This window comes from Brienomyrus brachyistius, chromosome 15 (genome assembly GCF_023856365.1).
Source record: "Brienomyrus brachyistius isolate T26 chromosome 15, BBRACH_0.4, whole genome shotgun sequence".
In the NCBI taxonomy this organism is placed as follows: domain Eukaryota; kingdom Metazoa; phylum Chordata; class Actinopteri; order Osteoglossiformes; family Mormyridae; genus Brienomyrus; species Brienomyrus brachyistius.
The window spans coordinates 9,293,680-9,312,083 of NC_064547.1; the positions used below are offsets into that span (position 1 = coordinate 9,293,680).

At 38.9% G+C, this 18,404-nt stretch overlaps 2 protein-coding genes across 5 annotated transcripts in view; one reads left to right on the plus strand and one right to left on the minus strand.

Moving 5' to 3' along the window:
• The window catches only part of prkacba (protein kinase, cAMP-dependent, catalytic, beta a), a 21,566-nt gene extending 19,588 nt beyond the window's left edge, over positions 1-1,978 (minus strand). Inside the window, exons 1-2 of the mRNA XM_048976770.1 lie at positions 1,838-1,978; positions 1,579-1,716 (exon numbers count right to left, since the gene is read on the minus strand). Coding sequence (XP_048832727.1) covers positions 1,579-1,624 — 46 coding nt within the window. The 5' untranslated portion in view covers positions 1,625-1,716; positions 1,838-1,978. The remainder of the gene's footprint in view (positions 1-1,578; positions 1,717-1,837) is intronic.
• Positions 1,979-5,231: 3,253 nt separating this feature from the next.
• Positions 5,232-18,404, plus strand: part of ttll7 (tubulin tyrosine ligase-like family, member 7) — a 46,649-nt gene continuing 33,476 nt past the window's right edge. For all 4 annotated transcript variants that reach the window (XM_048976765.1, XM_048976762.1, XM_048976763.1 and 1 more), the window contains exons 1-4: positions 5,232-5,579; positions 16,718-16,887; positions 17,009-17,140; positions 18,215-18,336. In XM_048976765.1, the coding sequence (XP_048832722.1) occupies positions 16,863-16,887; positions 17,009-17,140; positions 18,215-18,336 (279 nt within the window). In that variant the 5' untranslated portion in view covers positions 5,232-5,579; positions 16,718-16,862. The remainder of the gene's footprint in view (positions 5,580-16,717; positions 16,888-17,008; positions 17,141-18,214; positions 18,337-18,404) is intronic.

The following is an 18,404-nucleotide window of genomic DNA, read 5'->3' on the forward strand; positions in this document are numbered from 1 at the left end:
TAGCATTCCAAATGTATTAGGGTAAAAAAAAGAATACAAAACTGTAACTGTTACACACAGAATCACACACAAGCACTTTATACAAGAACCATGATGACATTTAAGCCCAAGAAAAGAGCCATGAAATGAACTGCCAAGAAGTAAAATGCAGAACGATAATTTCCAAGCCTCCCATTAAGGTAACACGGTATGTAGCCATGAAGATTTGGAATGATGTGAGAAGGAAGAGCAATACTGATTGCGAACTCAGTATGTAGTCAACATCTATAACAACATTCACCGAAAAGCATCCAGTCAACTCATTTCTCTCTCAAATTCTTAATTTCAGACTTTCTGCTAAAAAAATTGTAGCAGTAATATTCCTTATTGGTTATTTGGACAGTTCAGCTTTATATTACCATCACTTTCATCACAAGCACTTATTTTTAAAGAATGTACTGTTTGCAAAACACCAAAACCTGACATACAGCTTCACAGGTTCTGTAATAAGGCTACAAAGTGTCTCAAACCTTTACTGGCTACGAACATTAAGTCACATCATGTTTACACAACTGAAGCCATGAATAATTTGAAAGCGCCTCATCTCTTTTAAAGTCTTAACTGTAGCGATGGTGCACCACATTAATCAGTTTTATTGGATGAGTCAAATGATTAAAAATGCCCTGCCATTCTCTCATGTCCATCTAAGCATTTAATAGCAGGACAGGCAAGTAGAAGTTCTCTCTGTTGATGCAGAAAGTCATTAAGAATTTCATCCATCCATCAACCGCTTATCTGATAAAAGCTCACCCTGAACAACAAAATACAAACAAATTAATTATAATTAATCTTTTGAGCGTCATATTTTCCATAGATAAAAAAAAGAATGCTTTGAAACATTTCTCAGCAGATACACTGTAGTCTCTGTGTAGTAAAGGGGCTGCTTAGCATAAGCATGCAAGCATCGTTATTTATGTTAGGCTAATTGAGGAAATAAGTGCACTGCCAATAGTAAGAAACTTGATCATCGCTAACATAAAAAAATAACACCATCATCGATATTTAAAAAAAAAAAAAAAAAAAAAAAAGTTTACATGTGGAAGGTATAAACTTTACTAAACATTACTATTCTGGTGATCTTGTGGTGTTGGGCATCCAAGTTACGCCGTCTATACGTCGCATTTAACTATACACTAATTACATGCATTTTTCTGGGAACCATTACTCAGACGTCTTATAAGAGGCCCACAGGTTTTATGGGAGCATCAGGACACGGGGCGACCATCACTGTCCTCCCGATCCGAAGTTAGTTCAGGGCTCATATTGTGTCTTGATTTGCTGCACAATTTGAGTTCATTCATTTCAATGTGCTGAGACAGGTGGCCTCCTGTGCGTGCATACAGCCTTTACGTGTCATTCGCACGGCCTGACAGCTACAGCAGCATTCATATTGTGTTTTTTTAAGGGGATGAGGATGCATATACTCCAGGAGGGATGAATGAGTGTGCACCCTAACGCCCCCCCCTCCACCGCCCTCCCCCGGCTGACATTCCGGACAGCCCCCGCCACCATCCCCGGCTCCCCGAAAGTGTCACTCACCGCTCTCCAGCTCGTTGCCTTTCTTGGCCGTAGCTGCGTTTCCCATCGTCAGGAAGACAGGGCGCTGGGCTCGGAAAGCGGCTGATGCGGCGCTACAGCTGCGCGGCGACGCTTATCCCGTAGTGCTCCGCCTCTCCGCTGTAATTATTTAGGTACATCAGCTAGCTAGCTTTAAATAACCGCGAATAAACCAAATTGCGCCCGGACGTGTTCTCCCTCGTTTTCGTCCCTGCAGAGTCGGCCAGGATTTCGTCTTTACCTCCCTGACACGGACACACATCTACTCTCTCCCGCCTCCCCAGCTCAGGCTACTGCTCCACGGCTGATTCCATTCCTTCGCCACTGCTGCCGGAAAAACGGCTCGTACCCGCACAGGAAATGACGACTGTCAAAAGCGGAAGCTGCTCCAATACCGCCTCTAACCGGCCAAACTCCGAATGGCTATCTTAAGTGATGATGATGATGATGATGATGATGATACTTATATTATTATTATACATCGACTTTCCATTCTCCAGTGTATTAACAGTTATTTCACATAATGCTGTCTTCCACCAGTGCAGATCTGGAACTGCCAGAGGGTCAAAATTCCAACACCCAGAAGAGCTCACCAATGTATTACATTTCTGATATGCCCAGAATTTATTCTAAAGTCTTGGTATCATCAGTAGTTTGTTTTTAAGTCTTGTAACAGTGATGTGAACTCTTTTGCACATTTTGCCTAAGCAAAGAACAGCTACTAGTTTCATGAGATGACTGGACTGATTTATTGCAAATTGCCCATGCTTATGATATCGCTTAAGTTTTTGAGATTGTCCTCAAGTATGTTCTAATAGGTATAGAATAATGCCAGACAGGTAAACTAACAGGGTCAGTGTATATGTATGTACATAGTACGTCTATATGTATATACAAGCACCAAGAAATCGTGTAAAAAATTCTGAAACTAATATACACATTATATACAACACATTTCCATTACATAAACATATAATATTTTAAAATGACAGTGCTGTCAAAAAACATGTATGTTTAAAATAAATCACTTTCATTTATTTTCATGTTTCGTTTGATTTTTCGTTTACAGCAGTTCCAGGAGATATTTACAATAAAATTACTTAACTGTAATTTTAAAAACATAGTGTGACCTTATGTTGCCGTGGGAAAACTGTAAAAAGCAGACATATACTTGTGACTACGAACTATATTTGAAATAGAAAATGATTATAATTTTATATCGCATTTAATATTCTTTTAAAAAAAAAAATAAAAACATTTCGCGACGAAATGTCACATTGGTAATTACGGTCAAGAACATTGTAGATTTGTAGTTCTACTTCCCTCTAGTGGTCAATATGATGATCCAACTCTTCAAATAATCTAGCGAAAATCCATTAACAAACAAATTGAGAAACAGAAAGTTGCAAGCTCCAAATTGCATTCATATTTACAAATTAGATTAATAAAAATTTACTTGAATTGGAAATGTATCTTGCATTAGACGTAACATCATAGACGTTATGAGATAACAATAATAATAAATAAAAACACAACTATTCATTACAAGTGACAAGAGGTTCATCCAATTATTCATTATAAGTAACAGGAGATTCATCCATCCACCTTATTCTGGTCAGGGTAACAGGTAGACATAGGAAGTGAGATCCATAAACTGTAAGTTATTGGTGTTTGCATGTCAGATGACTTTGCAGTATCTAAGTTCTCTCCAATATTCATTAACATGGTAAAAACGAACTGGATCAACAACTGCTCAGGAATTGCTTTAGGATAAATCAATTTTTGTGAACACCAACTTCCACATCATAAATAGGAAATGAACCCTCAGAAACAATATATTCGGTCTGGCACAAAACAGATTAAAACTAAATATAGCAACATGGAGTGGCCAGCTGTAACCGGATAGTGAGACCTAACCAATTGCTCTTCCCGTAGGTTCATTCCCAAATATAGCTTTCTCGTACAGGCCTATGACTGTTATGATCTTAGAAAGCCAAGTTGCAAAATGACAACATAAAGCACATTTTCTGACAAAGAATCTTATAAACAGCAATTGCATGCTAAGTGCCAAACCCAAGTTTATATGATACTTTTGTTTTGGTGATACCATAAATTTTCTCGTCATCTACTAATTGCCTATTCATTTAGCATCTTAGTATGTATGATAAACAAACAAACAAAGAAAATAAATAAAGCACAGTACTCCAGGCTGCACACAAGTCTGCATTTCAAGTCTGGATCCCTACAAGACAATGCTACTTTGTACAGTGTTTTTTTTTTCTTCTAAATTTGCACTACGTTCACTACTGTAAACAATGTACATTGCTACTTCATTGTGCACACTAACCCACTTATGCATTTTTCTTCCTGGATGCCTTAGTCTTTAAACTCCAGTTTAAAAGTTCACAAGACATGTAATTGTACTCCATTACTTTGAAACATGATTACTGTGTTGCCATAGGCCGAAGCAGAATATAAGCAAAAAAAAATGCATGCCATAAAAGTACTTTAAACACATTATGAGTATGGGGAATGCAGAGGTGATTCTTGGGACACTGGGGGCCCTGTCAGGTTGGGGCCCCAGGCCATTGCCTGTCTTGTCTGTCCTGTTGCTACACTTCTGAGGAAGACTAGACCAATCTTATAAATTTACATGGTCGCATTCCTTAATAAGGCATTTAATATGTTAGCAGTCTTTTTACTTGCATCCTGTGTTCCCCTAGCTTGTGTCCTATTACTCCTTGGACAGGTAATAGGCTCTCAAAGGGTTGAAGGTTGGATGGATGAATATTAGGATATATTATATGCTTCCTCTGAGACTCTGATAAATATTCTTTTCATTTTTGTAATAATGATGTAGCACTTTACATTTAGTCCTCAAATAATTATAAACTGGAATTATGATTTAACATTTTTTTTGGATTAAATGTAAAGTGCTACGCCATTATTACAAATGCTGATGCTAATAAGTGGGTAACTCATGAGTAAAAGTGGAAGCAGAGTAAAGGTTCTCTGAATTCCCTTGCTTCTAATGTGAAATGTTCCATTAAAGTACGGTAATGTAACTTTCAGTCCTTTGAATTTTGAAGTATATCACCAAAAATGGTGGTAAGGGCATGCTACAAACATGAAGAGAACTTAAGATTTCAAAATAAGCCTTATGTGCCAGGTAACTGATTTGAAATAATTTGATTTCCAAATTATTGGAAATGCTTTTAGCATACATTTTATACCATATCATCTTAATGGCCTAGACCGTTGAACTTTAAAAACACAATCCCAGATTAAACAACAAAATCTTTCTCTATGATGTACTGTCTAAAGCATTTTCGCACTCTTTTAAAAGGAGGTAGCTTATGACTCAATGTCCTTATAATTATTATTTTTGTTCTATTTAGTATTTTACAGCTGTATTACGAGCTTTTTAATGCATATTCTTGCTCTTCTTCTAAATGTCTGTGTCAGCACCTGCAGGAAAAGCGCCGTGTGAATGAGTTATTATTACCTAATCCGTTTCAGTCATTCTGTAGGGTCCCTCTCCATGGTCCACCTTACTGTTTGTGCTGGATACCGCAACTATGGTAACAGAGTGGGTGTGATTATTTCCCGTAATACACAACAAGGCGTATCGATACTGAAAACAGCACCCAGTCGAGTTTTGGTCATTTTATCCTCTTTGATATTTTGCAATAAGAAATAACATTGAATAATTCTCATTTTTCTACAATTCAATAGAAAATGGAACATTGCTCCCCCCTAAACAGAATGGTTCATACCATGCACGCTTTAACCCTCGATTTTTAGTGGTATTGATAGTGAAGACAATTCTATAGATATTTCTGGTGTGTTCAAGTAAAGTGAAACGTATTTAACCATGTTATAAATGAGTTTATAAAGTAATCATTTTAGGTCAAATGTGCGTTGGATTTACCGGTGACATGCAGTGAAATCAAATCTTTTGCCAAAACCGGACCCTGGATAAGGTACGGTCTCGAATGTTTTGCTTGGCAAACATTTTAGATGCCTTTTATGTTGTCTGTGATTTTCAGAAATATTTGTTGTTATTGCTGGGAAATGATAGCGAAACGGGGAACTTTGTGCAGGGAGGTATCGCTGGTGTGAAGCACTGTGTGCAGTCTTATTACGGCACTCCGGATCGACGCTGTTTGCATGGACAGCATCGGCGGTGCTTATTCATAGCGATGCTACTTGCAGGTCCTGCTAGCCTGAATCTAAAGCACTGAGTTCTAAATATCATTTTTTTAAACAAGCTGCCCTATATGGAATAATAACTGGCCTGTGGCCCGCAATCTTGTTTATTACCGATGAGAGCTGCACCTTGCTGGAGAGCACAGCAGGTTAGCGCTGGCTGCTAGCGAATGCGGCTAAATGCTATTTCATTTAACTTTTTTTTTCCTCCCCACTTACAGCCGCCGTCATTAGCGCGTCCATTTATTTCATAAGCATCAATTTTACACCGCTTTTCACCTCAAAGTTGCTCTCTCCACAATTACAGGCACAAATGTTTCTCTAATACGGCTAGTTGCTATGGGAAGTGACCGCACCGGCCTCTGTTTATGTGGATGCTAACCGCACCCGGACAGCCTGCACTTTTAAAAGCCCAGTTGGTTAACTAGCTACTGCAGACCTCTAATCGTCATATTATTATTATTATTATTATTATTATTATTATTGCTGTTTCACTCTGTTCTCCCTTGCCTTTCGTATAAGTTACAGTTTTTCTCAATGCCTGTGAGGATGACTTTCATTTATGGTACTACTATAATAAGTAATTATTTCATGCCGGTATAATTGTGTTAATATGAAGTATCTAATTAACAAGTAAACGTGTAAGTGAATGCACGGTCCCACAGTTATTGGTTGGTATTTTAACCTCGATGGCATTGGCGTTGTCTCTGGTTAAAATGCCCTTAGGCCCTGTAATTACAGTGAGCCTGGGAACAGCCGGGTAAAATGTATAATTTACAACACACAATCTGCAATGACATTCGGTCTTTTTTTAAATATTCCCTATAATCGGGTCGTTGTCAGTAGTAAATGTTTACTTTCATCAGGATAGCGTCCTTAGGTATCATTGATGAAAATGACGATGCATTGTTAGGACAAAGGCAGGAATATGCATGAAAATGAGACTCGGAATAAAGTGTCCTTAAGAAAGCGGTACTAAGTTACCCAGAAATAGCATTATACCAGGAAGCCTTTATGGCAATCTAAAAGCCTCAGGTCCCAGGCCTCAGACATGTATTGTTATGTGATATTTGTTGTGTATTTTATTTTTATTGCTAATAAATAACATCACATTTTCACATTACAAACATACCTGGTGTTAAAGGGAGTCTACTAAGCGTAATCACAGTTAAGGTGAGCTTCCAATGAATGCTCAGGTATGTAAGCAGTATTGGAGCAGGAACTACACAATGACTTATGATAAAGCAGGAACCTAATAAGACTATTCAAGAACCAGAAGTGCAACATAAGACCATTCTGAGAATGTAAAGAGGGATCAGGTTAATAACTTGTTAACCTGCATTGTCCCTCTAAGTCGACGTAGGTTGTTTAATTAATGGAGTTTAATGATGTAATTTGCAGATTTTACCAATATAAAGCAAACATTTTGCTTTTGAATAGTATCAGCATATGCCAGGAGGTATGTCATTCTGCGGTGATGCGTGCAGCATGAGTGATGACTGAGGTGCAGCACCCCGCATTTCCAATCTGGGCAGAAGGGTGATTACGGATCCTAGAGGTAGGGGTTGATCTACGTGGGATTTCTGTATATGATAGGGCATACACTTACACATATTGGGCAACTGATAGATGCTTATTTACTTGCATGTCTTACAATGAATAACTCCACACACATATAGTTAAGGGAGGACGTCAGAGCTCCGGCGCTGTATGTGTGAGGCCGCAGTATTACCCATTACGGTCATATAAAGTGCAGTGGTTTATCAAATAGGATGCTATGTTCCTAACCTTGTCATTTCTGCTGTTACTAAGCATTCAGTTCCTGCTGTTATTTGCTTTTAATCACTCAATTTCTGCTGCTACTAGGCATCTGAAGATGTCTGCTTTTGTATATATACATATTCACATGTATACATTTATATATTTTTCTTATATTGTATAGTTTGTTATTGCTGTATGTTGCAGGTTATGCTGCATCTGCTCATCTTTTATTGTCTGCTTTGTTGCTCTAACAATTCAAATTTACCAAATAACTTATCACCCCACTTCAAAAATATAGAATTCTGGTGGCTGACATAAATTATTTTGTTAAACTACTAAAGCATTTGTTGTGAATTTTTAAGTTGTTTTCCTCTTTGTTTGTTTAGTTTTTGCATTGACCTCAGCAGTGTCTCTCCCAAAATGCAGAACTCACTGCATGAACATAGACTGCGACATACTTTGTCTACAGCTGCCCGGTTATTTTCACTTTGTGTTATAAAATATAGGGTTCTTAAAACAGTATTTGCTTACCTGAAACCCTGTAATTTCCTGGGTGAGAGCAAAGCATGATGGAAATCAAGAAAGACCAGCCTGACCCACCTGATGGAGCACAAGCTAATTTGCATTCTCTGAGCCTTCTTGCCATTGCTAATGTGCCACAGCAGGGATCTAACCGGATCCCTGCTGCAGGCCCCTCCGTTGGCTTTGACTGATGCAGGGAGGTTTACTCTCTCTTTCCCTGCTACCCCAAACTTGGCAGCTCAACCCATCACCCTCCTGCTCTTTTAAGATTTAGCAAAAATAAAAGTCTAAGGGGGAAAGTTTACGGCATTCAGAATTGAAATGCAATAAATTGAGAATTTGTTGAGTTCTGTATCACAGTCATTACACACAAAGTTTGTGTGTCTGTTTAATTTAGTTTCCAACAATATTCAGTTAAACGATTAGGCACATTGCCAGTGTTGTTTATGTCCTCTGATATACGTCACCGATGTGTAGATCTGTAAAGACTGCAACAGTAGAATCTGTCTGTCTGTCTGTCTGTCTGTCAGTGAAGTTGATACTTATACAGTAGAACATTGGAACTTCAATGTCTCTTAACTTGACCAACTCAGATCTCCAGCAGGTCAGTCAAATTTCATTCAACTCTTGGAATTCGACCGTTCGTGCTAAAACTTTTACAGGTCAAGACACATTCAACATTACCAATTCGGATTTCGAACGGGTCGGTCAAGAAAAATCTAGCTGCAACCCATCCGAAAACTCAGAACACAGAAAGACAAAACAGACCTGCTAAAACTTGTATGGATCGAAACGCGTCTCCCCTTCCAAACAATAATCACTCCATCCCTCCTCCTCTCCACCTGCCACTTCCAGTTTGCCATCAGCTCACCTCAGGACAGGTAACGTGCCCATAAATTGTCATTTATTTCATGTTTATTGCTTTTGTATGTTTCCTTTGTCATAAGGGTGTATTCATTTTATATTGATTGTTATTGTTTTTTATCATTAAATTGGTAGGTAGATATGGGTAATTATTTGGGGGCTGGAAGAGATTAAATTCATTTACATTATGTCTTATGGGCAAATTCGACTTGGACCTCGACCAAATCACCAAAGTTGACCAACATTCTGGAATGAATTAAGTTTATGTTCCAAGGTACCATTTTTTGTTATGATGTGAATAAAAATTTACAGTTTTTTTTGGGAAATACAAGCATTGATCACTGCCAAAATCACAAAATGAATTCATCCCCTCACTTTCTGCTTTTTAGTCTTTTTTTTTTAGTTTTTTTAAACAGTATTACAGTATCAATCTCAAATGCATGAACTTTTCCTACACAACGTTAAAAAAAAATTCAGAAAACTGATTGTTTTGCTTTGCATAGTTGCATATCATTGTTTAGTTAGTTATAAACCTGTGCTGATTATCAAATGATTATTGAATACAGGCTTGATCACATGATGAGGAAAAATACGTTAAGAGTATTGTTTAAATCAGGGCTACACAGTATCACATCATGGTATTATTGTGATTACATGGCACGTATGTAATAATCATCAGGGCTTTAGATGTCGGGAGTAAGCATTTGTCTGGACACCAGCTTTGTGGTACTACATGGGTGTTTACTTGCTATCAGAATTTGGTAAGCAGAGTAATAATATGCATAAAATGTCAATGGGAGACATATTGTGATACCCAAAAGTTAGTAATTTGTATAGATTCGGCAAATCACTATGTTTATTTAATAAACGGTAAATGGACTGCATTTATATAGCACTTTTTTATTCCTACGAGTACTCAAAGCGCTTTATATTTTATGCCTCACATTCACCCATCCATACACACATTCACACACCCATGGCGGAGGCTGCCATGCAAGGTGCCAACCTGCTCACCGGGAGCAATTTGTAGTTCAGTGTCTTGCTCAAGGACACTTTGATGGGGTCAGGAGGAACCAGGGCTCGAACCTGCAACCCTCCAGTTGCCAAACAATAGCACTGCCTCCTGCACCACCATCTTCTTAGTGTAGCGCGCCACATACACAAGATCTCTTTAAAGAGGAGATATTGTGGATAAACAATGTAAAAAGACGTTGGTGGTGTGGCAGTACTTTTTGCAGTTTCAAGTTGACACGTTTGTTAAACATAAGGATATTACTATTTGTATGTAAACTTTTTCATTGATTCAAGTAGAGAGTGTTGCATAACAGTATGTCCTTAGTGACCGTTGGTATATTTGTGGAAGAAAACCTTTTTGCTTTCTACTGCCATACGTGTAAAACTGGCAAAGCAGAATGCAGATAATTCACATTTATAGAACCAGTAACGGCGCATATTGGGTGTTACAATGGCCATAGTGTGCTTGTCTGTAGACTTACTCTTAGGCGTGTTTCACTTCTCTATTTTTCCTGCATCCCTCAGGACCTTATTTGCTCTTTCCAGGAGATCCTTTGTCTTTTTCTGCTGATCCATGCGGCTTTCATTTCCATTCCCAACTCCCAGCGTGTGGTTTATCAGCATGAGTAAAACATTATATTAAAAAGCTGCATTCAAGCTGTTCTCCAACCAGCCTCTTCTTACCTGTGCTGTCTTTGCTTCTGAAGTGAAATAACAAACCTTTTTGAAATACCATTATAACAAAAATAATTATTATAATAGCTGGTGAGTGTCTGACCTGTTGTAGTATTAAGCCCTTAGTAGAGATCACTAAGTAGTTCATCTCCAACAACCCTGGCAAGCTTCTGTATATTTGAATCAAAGTGTCACATTTCGGGCAGCCAGGCCTCATTATTAACCATATTGCTTTCCAGAATGACAAGGGTAATAACTCCTGGCTGTAATACATCCTGGGAGGATAGCCAGACCTATTTGTACATCTGATTTGTCATTAAAGATGGAAACCTAGGCCAGATGATTTTTTTGCACAATAAGATAAATAACTTGTATTTTCTAAATATTGTATTCGTAAAATGTTGTTGAGAGTCATTAATGATTTATTTATGTAAATTTTCTAGTTCGTTTTGAATTAGATACCAAACAGAATTGGGATTCAGTGCTATAATTCAGATTCAGTTCTTTCTGAACAATTCTGCAGTTCTAGTTGTCACCAGCAATGAATCACTTTATTATAGCTTGTAAACAGAACAGCCATTAATACTCCAGCAGAGATAATCTTAGTAGTAATATTACTAAATAAAGACTAGATTCTAGGTTAAATTCCTCATTGCCACACAGCGGGGTTGGTGGAATTGTCTCTCACTACGGCAGAATAAAATTAAATTATTCCCAAAGCAGCTCGAAACACAGAGCGGTACAAGTATAACATACGTGGCACTGAGACGTGCAGAATCACATTAACACATTTGCCTGTGGGTCTAAGCTAGGTGCCACCATAATACAAGAGCGGCTTGCTCATGATAGCTAGGAAACGAAGGAGAGAGCTTGGTACTCTGTGGGAAGAAGCTAAGGTGGAATCTGGCTGTTGTTCTGCAGTTATATGAAGCAACGTATAGAGGGGAGGCTGGTTATGAGATGACCTCAAAGGCACCACTGCAGGTGTCACAAGGCACTCCAGGAGGTTTAGAAAAAGTTGTTCACTGTTTTGCTTTTGTCAGAATTCCCATAATGCATGTTAAAGGAGGATTTTTAGTTTGAATTACGGTTGCATGACGCTAATGCTGGAGTTGTAGGTTGTCTAAAAGTTTATTCTTTGCTGTTGTCTGTTATTCTGTATTAAACTGTTCTCTATTACTCCATTAAAGGGCTAGCAGTGATTATGATGAGTGTTGGGTTCAGAACATGTTTGAAGCCAGTTCTGATCTGCCTCGTTTTTTGTTGCTGCTTTCGACTAATTGCAGTTGTCAACGAAACAGACCACCAATCGTTTGATCTTCTAGCAGTACACTTATCATTGTTCGAGATGAGGACCGCAGCTGTGATGTCATCGGTGTAATTAACCTCCTTGCTGAAGACTTTAGGGACAGGAATTGTTTAAAGCTGTGACGACGTCAGGAACTTTCTGCAAGGGAAGGGAATGTTAATGAAGGCATCCTTAAAAAAGCAGAGTTCTTTATTCAACATAAATGCTATAATTCCTTTGAAAACCAGGGCTTCGTGATAGTTTACAGCTTTACCTTTTAAGTGGTATCTTCTCGCAGACATTTATGCAAGTTCTAATGGTATCAGTATAAAGAGAGGATCAAGTGGAGTTAAATATATCTCAGTTAGTGCATTTAAGAGACCTTCTTAATGTCTATTTAACATCTCAGGAGCACACCTTGGCAGATTTTGGTCTTGCTTTGTGGTTTTTAATCTCTACTTGTAGAATGGAATAAGAGTAATTGTGCGGTCTGCCTTGGCCAGCAGTGCATCACAGGAAGCAGAGTTTAGTGCCTATCCCAGGCAGCACAGGGCATCTGGCCTGGATGCACCCTGGGTGGGATGCCAGTCCATCACAGGGCACCCACATTATGGGCAATTTAGACATGCCAGTTAGCTTAATTGCATGTCTTTGGACTGCGGGAGGAAATCTGTGCAACATCGGGGAGCATATAAACTCCAAAACACAAAGCAGAGGAGGAATTTGAACCATCATGGAGTTGTGAAGCAGCAGTACTGCCCACTGAGCCGTCATGCACAGGTGGGTTATATAGGCCTGCGATGGGTTAGCAAAATTAAAATTACACACTAGAATAATCATAAAACTGGGATAAAACCTTTCCACATAGTCGAAGTCTGCTGTTCTGCTTCGTATCACACTCTGTTAGAGTCTACTTGTGGTAGCACATAACCACTAGCTAGCCCAATTGACAAAGACACTCAGGGAAGATAAAACACTTAGTATTTCATGGAAATTAAGTCAGTGTTGGGAGAGCCAAAGTGGCCTGTTGCAGTACATTTGTTACAAGAGCGCTGATTTGTCACAAGGCCCTTTGATTTACGAACAACCGGACAGAGCTGTCCTCTCCATGAATTGCAACTGTCTGGAACTGAGTCATTCAGTCAGGTGTCCATCAGGCAGAATATTACTCGTAATTCTACTTGACTTGAATGGCAAGTAGGAATCCTTATGTTTTTTTTCCTAGGAGAGCCGACACAATCAGAGAACAGTCTGCGGGGGGCCTGCTGCATGGTCTGAGCATCTCCTACAGTCGATCTGTACAGTCTGTTTATCATAGTCTGTACAGTTGTACAGTCTGTACAGTCTTCGGGACCGGCTCTGACTTAATACCCATACTTACAGTTTTTGAGTATTCACTACTTAATGCAGAATTCCCGTCTCTGTCCTTTTTGATTTTGGCTTAATTCTTTGCTTTTCCTGCTTTGGTTCAGGGAAGAGCGCGCCACAATTCCATTGTTCTTACCCATGTACAGGCATTTTCTGAAAGTTTATCCTTTAATGATCACTTCTCCAAGTGCAAGGCGCTAAGACATGGCATCAGATGACTGCTGATGTGACTGATGAGGATCGTCAGGTGCTGCATTTCCCTGGGTTATGAATGCTTATGATAAGGGACAGAGATGCCAGTGCTTAAGTGTATCTGCTAGTAACAGTGTTTACATCTACTCTGCTCCATTGATGCATATTTTCATTTATATGATGATTACAGCATCATATGTCATAGAGTCATCGATAGAGGTCAATAGCGCAATAACTATGGAAAGTGCACAGTACAAAAGGAAACCAGCAAGATTCTTTGCACTTGCCCAGTACTCTACAGAAAAGACTGGTTCAGTGTCAGTCCTTGAGCGAGAGAAAAAGCGGGGTATTATTCAGATGGAGCGTTCTGAGGAGTAAAAGGATGTTTTTGTTAAAAGCCTGTATCTGTCTCCTCTCTGTCAAAGTGAATCAGACACATCTATTTTCTCTCTGTGCACTAATTCTCAGCTAGTCTGAGACCATAATGATTAAGCTTGCTGCACTTTCAAAGTCACCTATGAAGTTAGGCAGCTCGACACATCAGTACCTCTACCTATGTAAGTAAAATATTCTATGCATTTTTGTAGAAAGAGAAATGGTTGTATTGTATAAAATAGTGAAATTAGTTATTTTTAGATATATCTACAGCACTGTGCGAAAGTCTTAGGCAGTTGAAGGAAATGTATAAAGCAATTTATCCAGGTAGTCAGTATATATTTGCTCAAAAAACAACAAAATTTAAGATCAGAATATATGTAGATGAACACTTAAGACACAATAAAAAGCAACAAGAATTCTCCGAAAAGTCACTATTAACTTGTTGGATAGCACCACTTCAGGCACCATTCCGTGTATTTGTTAAATGTCACAATGAACTCCGTTTAATTAAAGAGTGAAGTTAGTTAAATAACTCAGTGAGGTATTGATTAGACAAGCATGGTGTGCTAGTGGTCGAGTCAAAAAAATACATGGGTATATTGGACAGTTACTGCAAATACTGAGATTACTTTAGAAGAGGTTTTTCAATGACTGAGCTAACACACTTTGACAAATATACTTTTACAGCATCGTTTTAACAATTTTCTTTGACTGCCTTAGACTTTTGCACAATACTGTATTTCCTGAAAATTCTTTCATTATTCACTAACTGGTCTGATAAACAGTCATTTGGCATTTTGCTAAAAATAAAACTGAAAATGATAATTTCCCCGTTCAGCTGACAGCTGTCTAGGAAATGTGCTTCTTGATTTTCTGTTACACAGAGAATAAAATCTGCTGTTATTATTCTGAAAAGATAACCATTAGGGAATATGTAGCAAATTACAGTAAATAAACGTAATGAGATAAAGTGAGAATTTGGTAATTCTGGTAATATGACAAATAGTAACTCAAAGAAGAAACTTGAGGCAGGTCTTTCACCACACTGTCCATTGATTGGTTATTGATCATGTTGACACTTGGTGGCGTAATGCGATAATCTCTTATGTTACGAACTGAGATGGGATGGATTTGTCAGGCGACGTGTAGCCTTGGCGATTTGCAGATAGAAACTAGGTTAAATAGAGGGCTTGGGACCCTAGCTGTGCTGACAGAGACTCTATTCATGATGAAATGGGGATGAGCAGAGGACAGCAGCTGTAGGTTTCTGTGCAGCAGTACCAAGTGACGGGTGTCAGTCATTGTCAGCCGCTGCTGTCTCCCAGCAAAGGAGGGATACTGCCACTATATGGGTTTGGAGAGTTTTTTTTTTATAAATCATGCATGCAGTTTTCCTCACTATACATACAGACTACTGAAAAATACATTTCAGGGGATACTTTAGGACAGTTTGTAGGGTTCTAATGCCAGGAGTGAAGAAAGATTTATTAGACTCAAAATTCGCCAGCTGTGTACTGAGTGGGGGAGACATTTGTGTCCTGCAGATACTCCAGCAGTGGTCTACAGTACCTAAAATGATGGCAGTGTCTGAGAAATGATAAAACTGTGAGTTAAACTGGCTAGGAAATATCAGTAAGGGGTTTATAAAACGGGAAACGATTCACAGCATAGACAGCTATGGAAGAAAGAGTTAGAAAGGAGAAAAAATAAATTAAAAAGTGATTGAATTATAGAAGCAGTAGCATTGAAAATGTAGTCATTCCTTTTCCCAAGACATGGCATATGCCCTATTAATGGAGGAACAACAGTTAAAATAGTGTTTTATTCCTCTTTGCCCCCCTAGTGAGAGAATCCACTTTTTTTTTTCTCTCTCAACAAATATCTACTAAGTGCTGCGTAGCAGATGATTCCCCATGTCTCGCGGGAGGGTAGGAAAGTGCTCCGTGCCCCGCGGCGCTGAAAACCATGCCACAGTCAGTTCGCTGAGGCCAGCGCGTAATGCGGCTCTGCGGAGGTAGTCTTACTGCGGGGGCTGAACCGAACACCACCCCAGGGATCGGCGACGTCTGCGGCCAGCTTATCTGCGCTCCTAGCTGGTGCACGGCGGCCAGCCGCCAGACCCTGAGCTCACATCGTGTCATGTGACTGAAGTATGGTTACAGTGTGGGTTACTGATAGGTGAATGAATACAAATAAACAAACCGTGCTTCCACTTACCTGTCTTTTTGTATTATATTTTAAGTAAGGGATGCAGATCCCTCATAATTTATGATTACAAATCTCTTAAAAAATGTTTTATTAGAAAACATGTGACTTGTAATATTAGTGCTTGTGTATTTGCAATACGTAGATTAAATCTACACAATTGGAAGCCTTTTTTTCTAAAAATAAATACAGTAAAACGCTGCCACTACGTTTTACTTACTGGCCACTAGAGGATAGTGTTGATCTATTTTCGAGGATGAAATTCTAAAAATGTTCTTGACTAAATGTGTCAAAGGTATGCTGGGTATTTTGAAAAGGTTTATTATACTTTAACTGATAACTTTTTATTAGCATTATATTAGAGAATGAATTTCTCTTTGATTCTGTTTCATAAAGGTGACAAGTTGATTTGTATGTGTTTATATCTATTAGAAAATTAAACAAAAGCACCAAATTAATGGCTGCGTATATTTTCCACCTCAAGTGTTGGTCTTGTTTGGCCTGAAGTCATCTCCCCAAAAGTTATCCTCAGGATTACAAGCCAGTAGGGTGTTTAATCATCAATTTTTCTTTTTTCTTCCTGGATTGCAAATTCTCTGTGATGTAATAATTCTGAATAATGTATTTTTCCTCATTTCCTCTAAGGGTAAAAAAGGGCTTCTGCTGATTAAGGAGCTGGCAATGGTACAAAAAGGTTACTGAAACAGAAGACGAAGTTGGTCAGCACACAACAGACTGAAACCTCAGGACGGAAAATTTTGTGTTATCCATTGGTCCTTCCACCTTTGAGATGCCCTCCCTTCCCAATGATGGAGGTGTGTAATCTGGAGTAATAAAATGTTCAATTGTGTTTCTATCGCATCTCGTGGTCACATTGCCAAATATGCTTCGTAATGTGATGTTTGTCTCTGACCCTTGAACGTACGCCACCTGCAGAAGATCACGGGACATCCCCTATGAAGCCGCCACCCATGCTGTCGTATCAAAATGGTGGGAAGAGGAAAGGACGCACAAAGAAGAAGAAGGGAATCATCTCGGCCAACATAGCTGGGACCAAGTATGAAATCGGTATGCAGTGCAGCTGTGGTAAAAGCCAATATGAGTAAATATGGTGGGTTTAATATGCAGTATGTTTGCTGGCAGGCAGCTGACTGACTGTATCCACACAATCAGTTAAAAATGACCAGGTACAATCAAATAAATAAATAAATAAATAAATAAATAAATAATATAATATAAAATAGCACAACGTCTTTGCGGGACAGCATGTTTCGTCAAATTTTTATTTTTTTTCTGGCCTTTGGGAAAGTTTTTTTCCAAATGGAGTCAAATGACTAGCACTGGACCTTCCAGTTTGTAAAGACATACATTACATTAATTAAGACCTTGTTTTGTTAGGGCACATGAATTTTTCATTAGTCGCTGAATAATGAATACTTATTGGATTAATGTCTAAATGCACGAGCCACCTATCTCTCATACATTCAGTTTCCACTAGAATTTAAATGCATTATGGGCTATTAATTCATCTTTTTGAGAAGGCATTAGGAATTTCAGCACTGCGGCCGGATGATTAGTAGAACATATTACTTCAGTCTGTAGATACACGAGGTTTGAAATTGATGCCTTAAACCAAGTGGAAGGGAAGAAAATGAAGTACAGATAATTCAGGACGGCCAGGGCGAACATTGTTAGGCACTAAAGGCAGTATAATATTTAGTTTTAGTATTCATTTCCTTAGTAGATATCCTCATTCTGATTGACACCCGAAAGGCAGAGCAACAAAAAAAAAGGAAGACGATTCAAAGAGCTGTGACAAGGTTAATGACTACTTGAAAAACAGCAACACACAACCTAGCGAGACATGGAATTTACAGTGGATAATGGCGCAGAAGAGCCGGGCTGGTTGATAGGGGCAGCCGATGCCCCCAAACACCTGAAATCGCGGGGCAGGAACTTGCTGATATGAGTTTAGTTAGTGGATCCGTTAGTGGGGGTTAGACGATGCTATCTTATACATGGTTTATTCCATCTTAAAGTGTGTTGTGACTGTATTGTCAAAGTCATTATGAAAGTACGTCTTCGATCATTGTATTTTCCTTGAAATATAAAAAAAAGGGAGTTGCTGTTTTGTGTTCTCAGTGCGCATCGTAATCGGCGAGATGGCTTTCCTGAAAACGAAAGACGAGGACGAGACTGCCAATCTCATCTGGAACGACTCTGCCGTGCAGCACGAGAAGATTGCTGAGCTCAGGAACTATCAGGTGAAGCCTGTTTATTTAAAGCGGTGACGTGGCGTGTGGATTGGGTGGCGTCGGGTCTTCTTACAGAA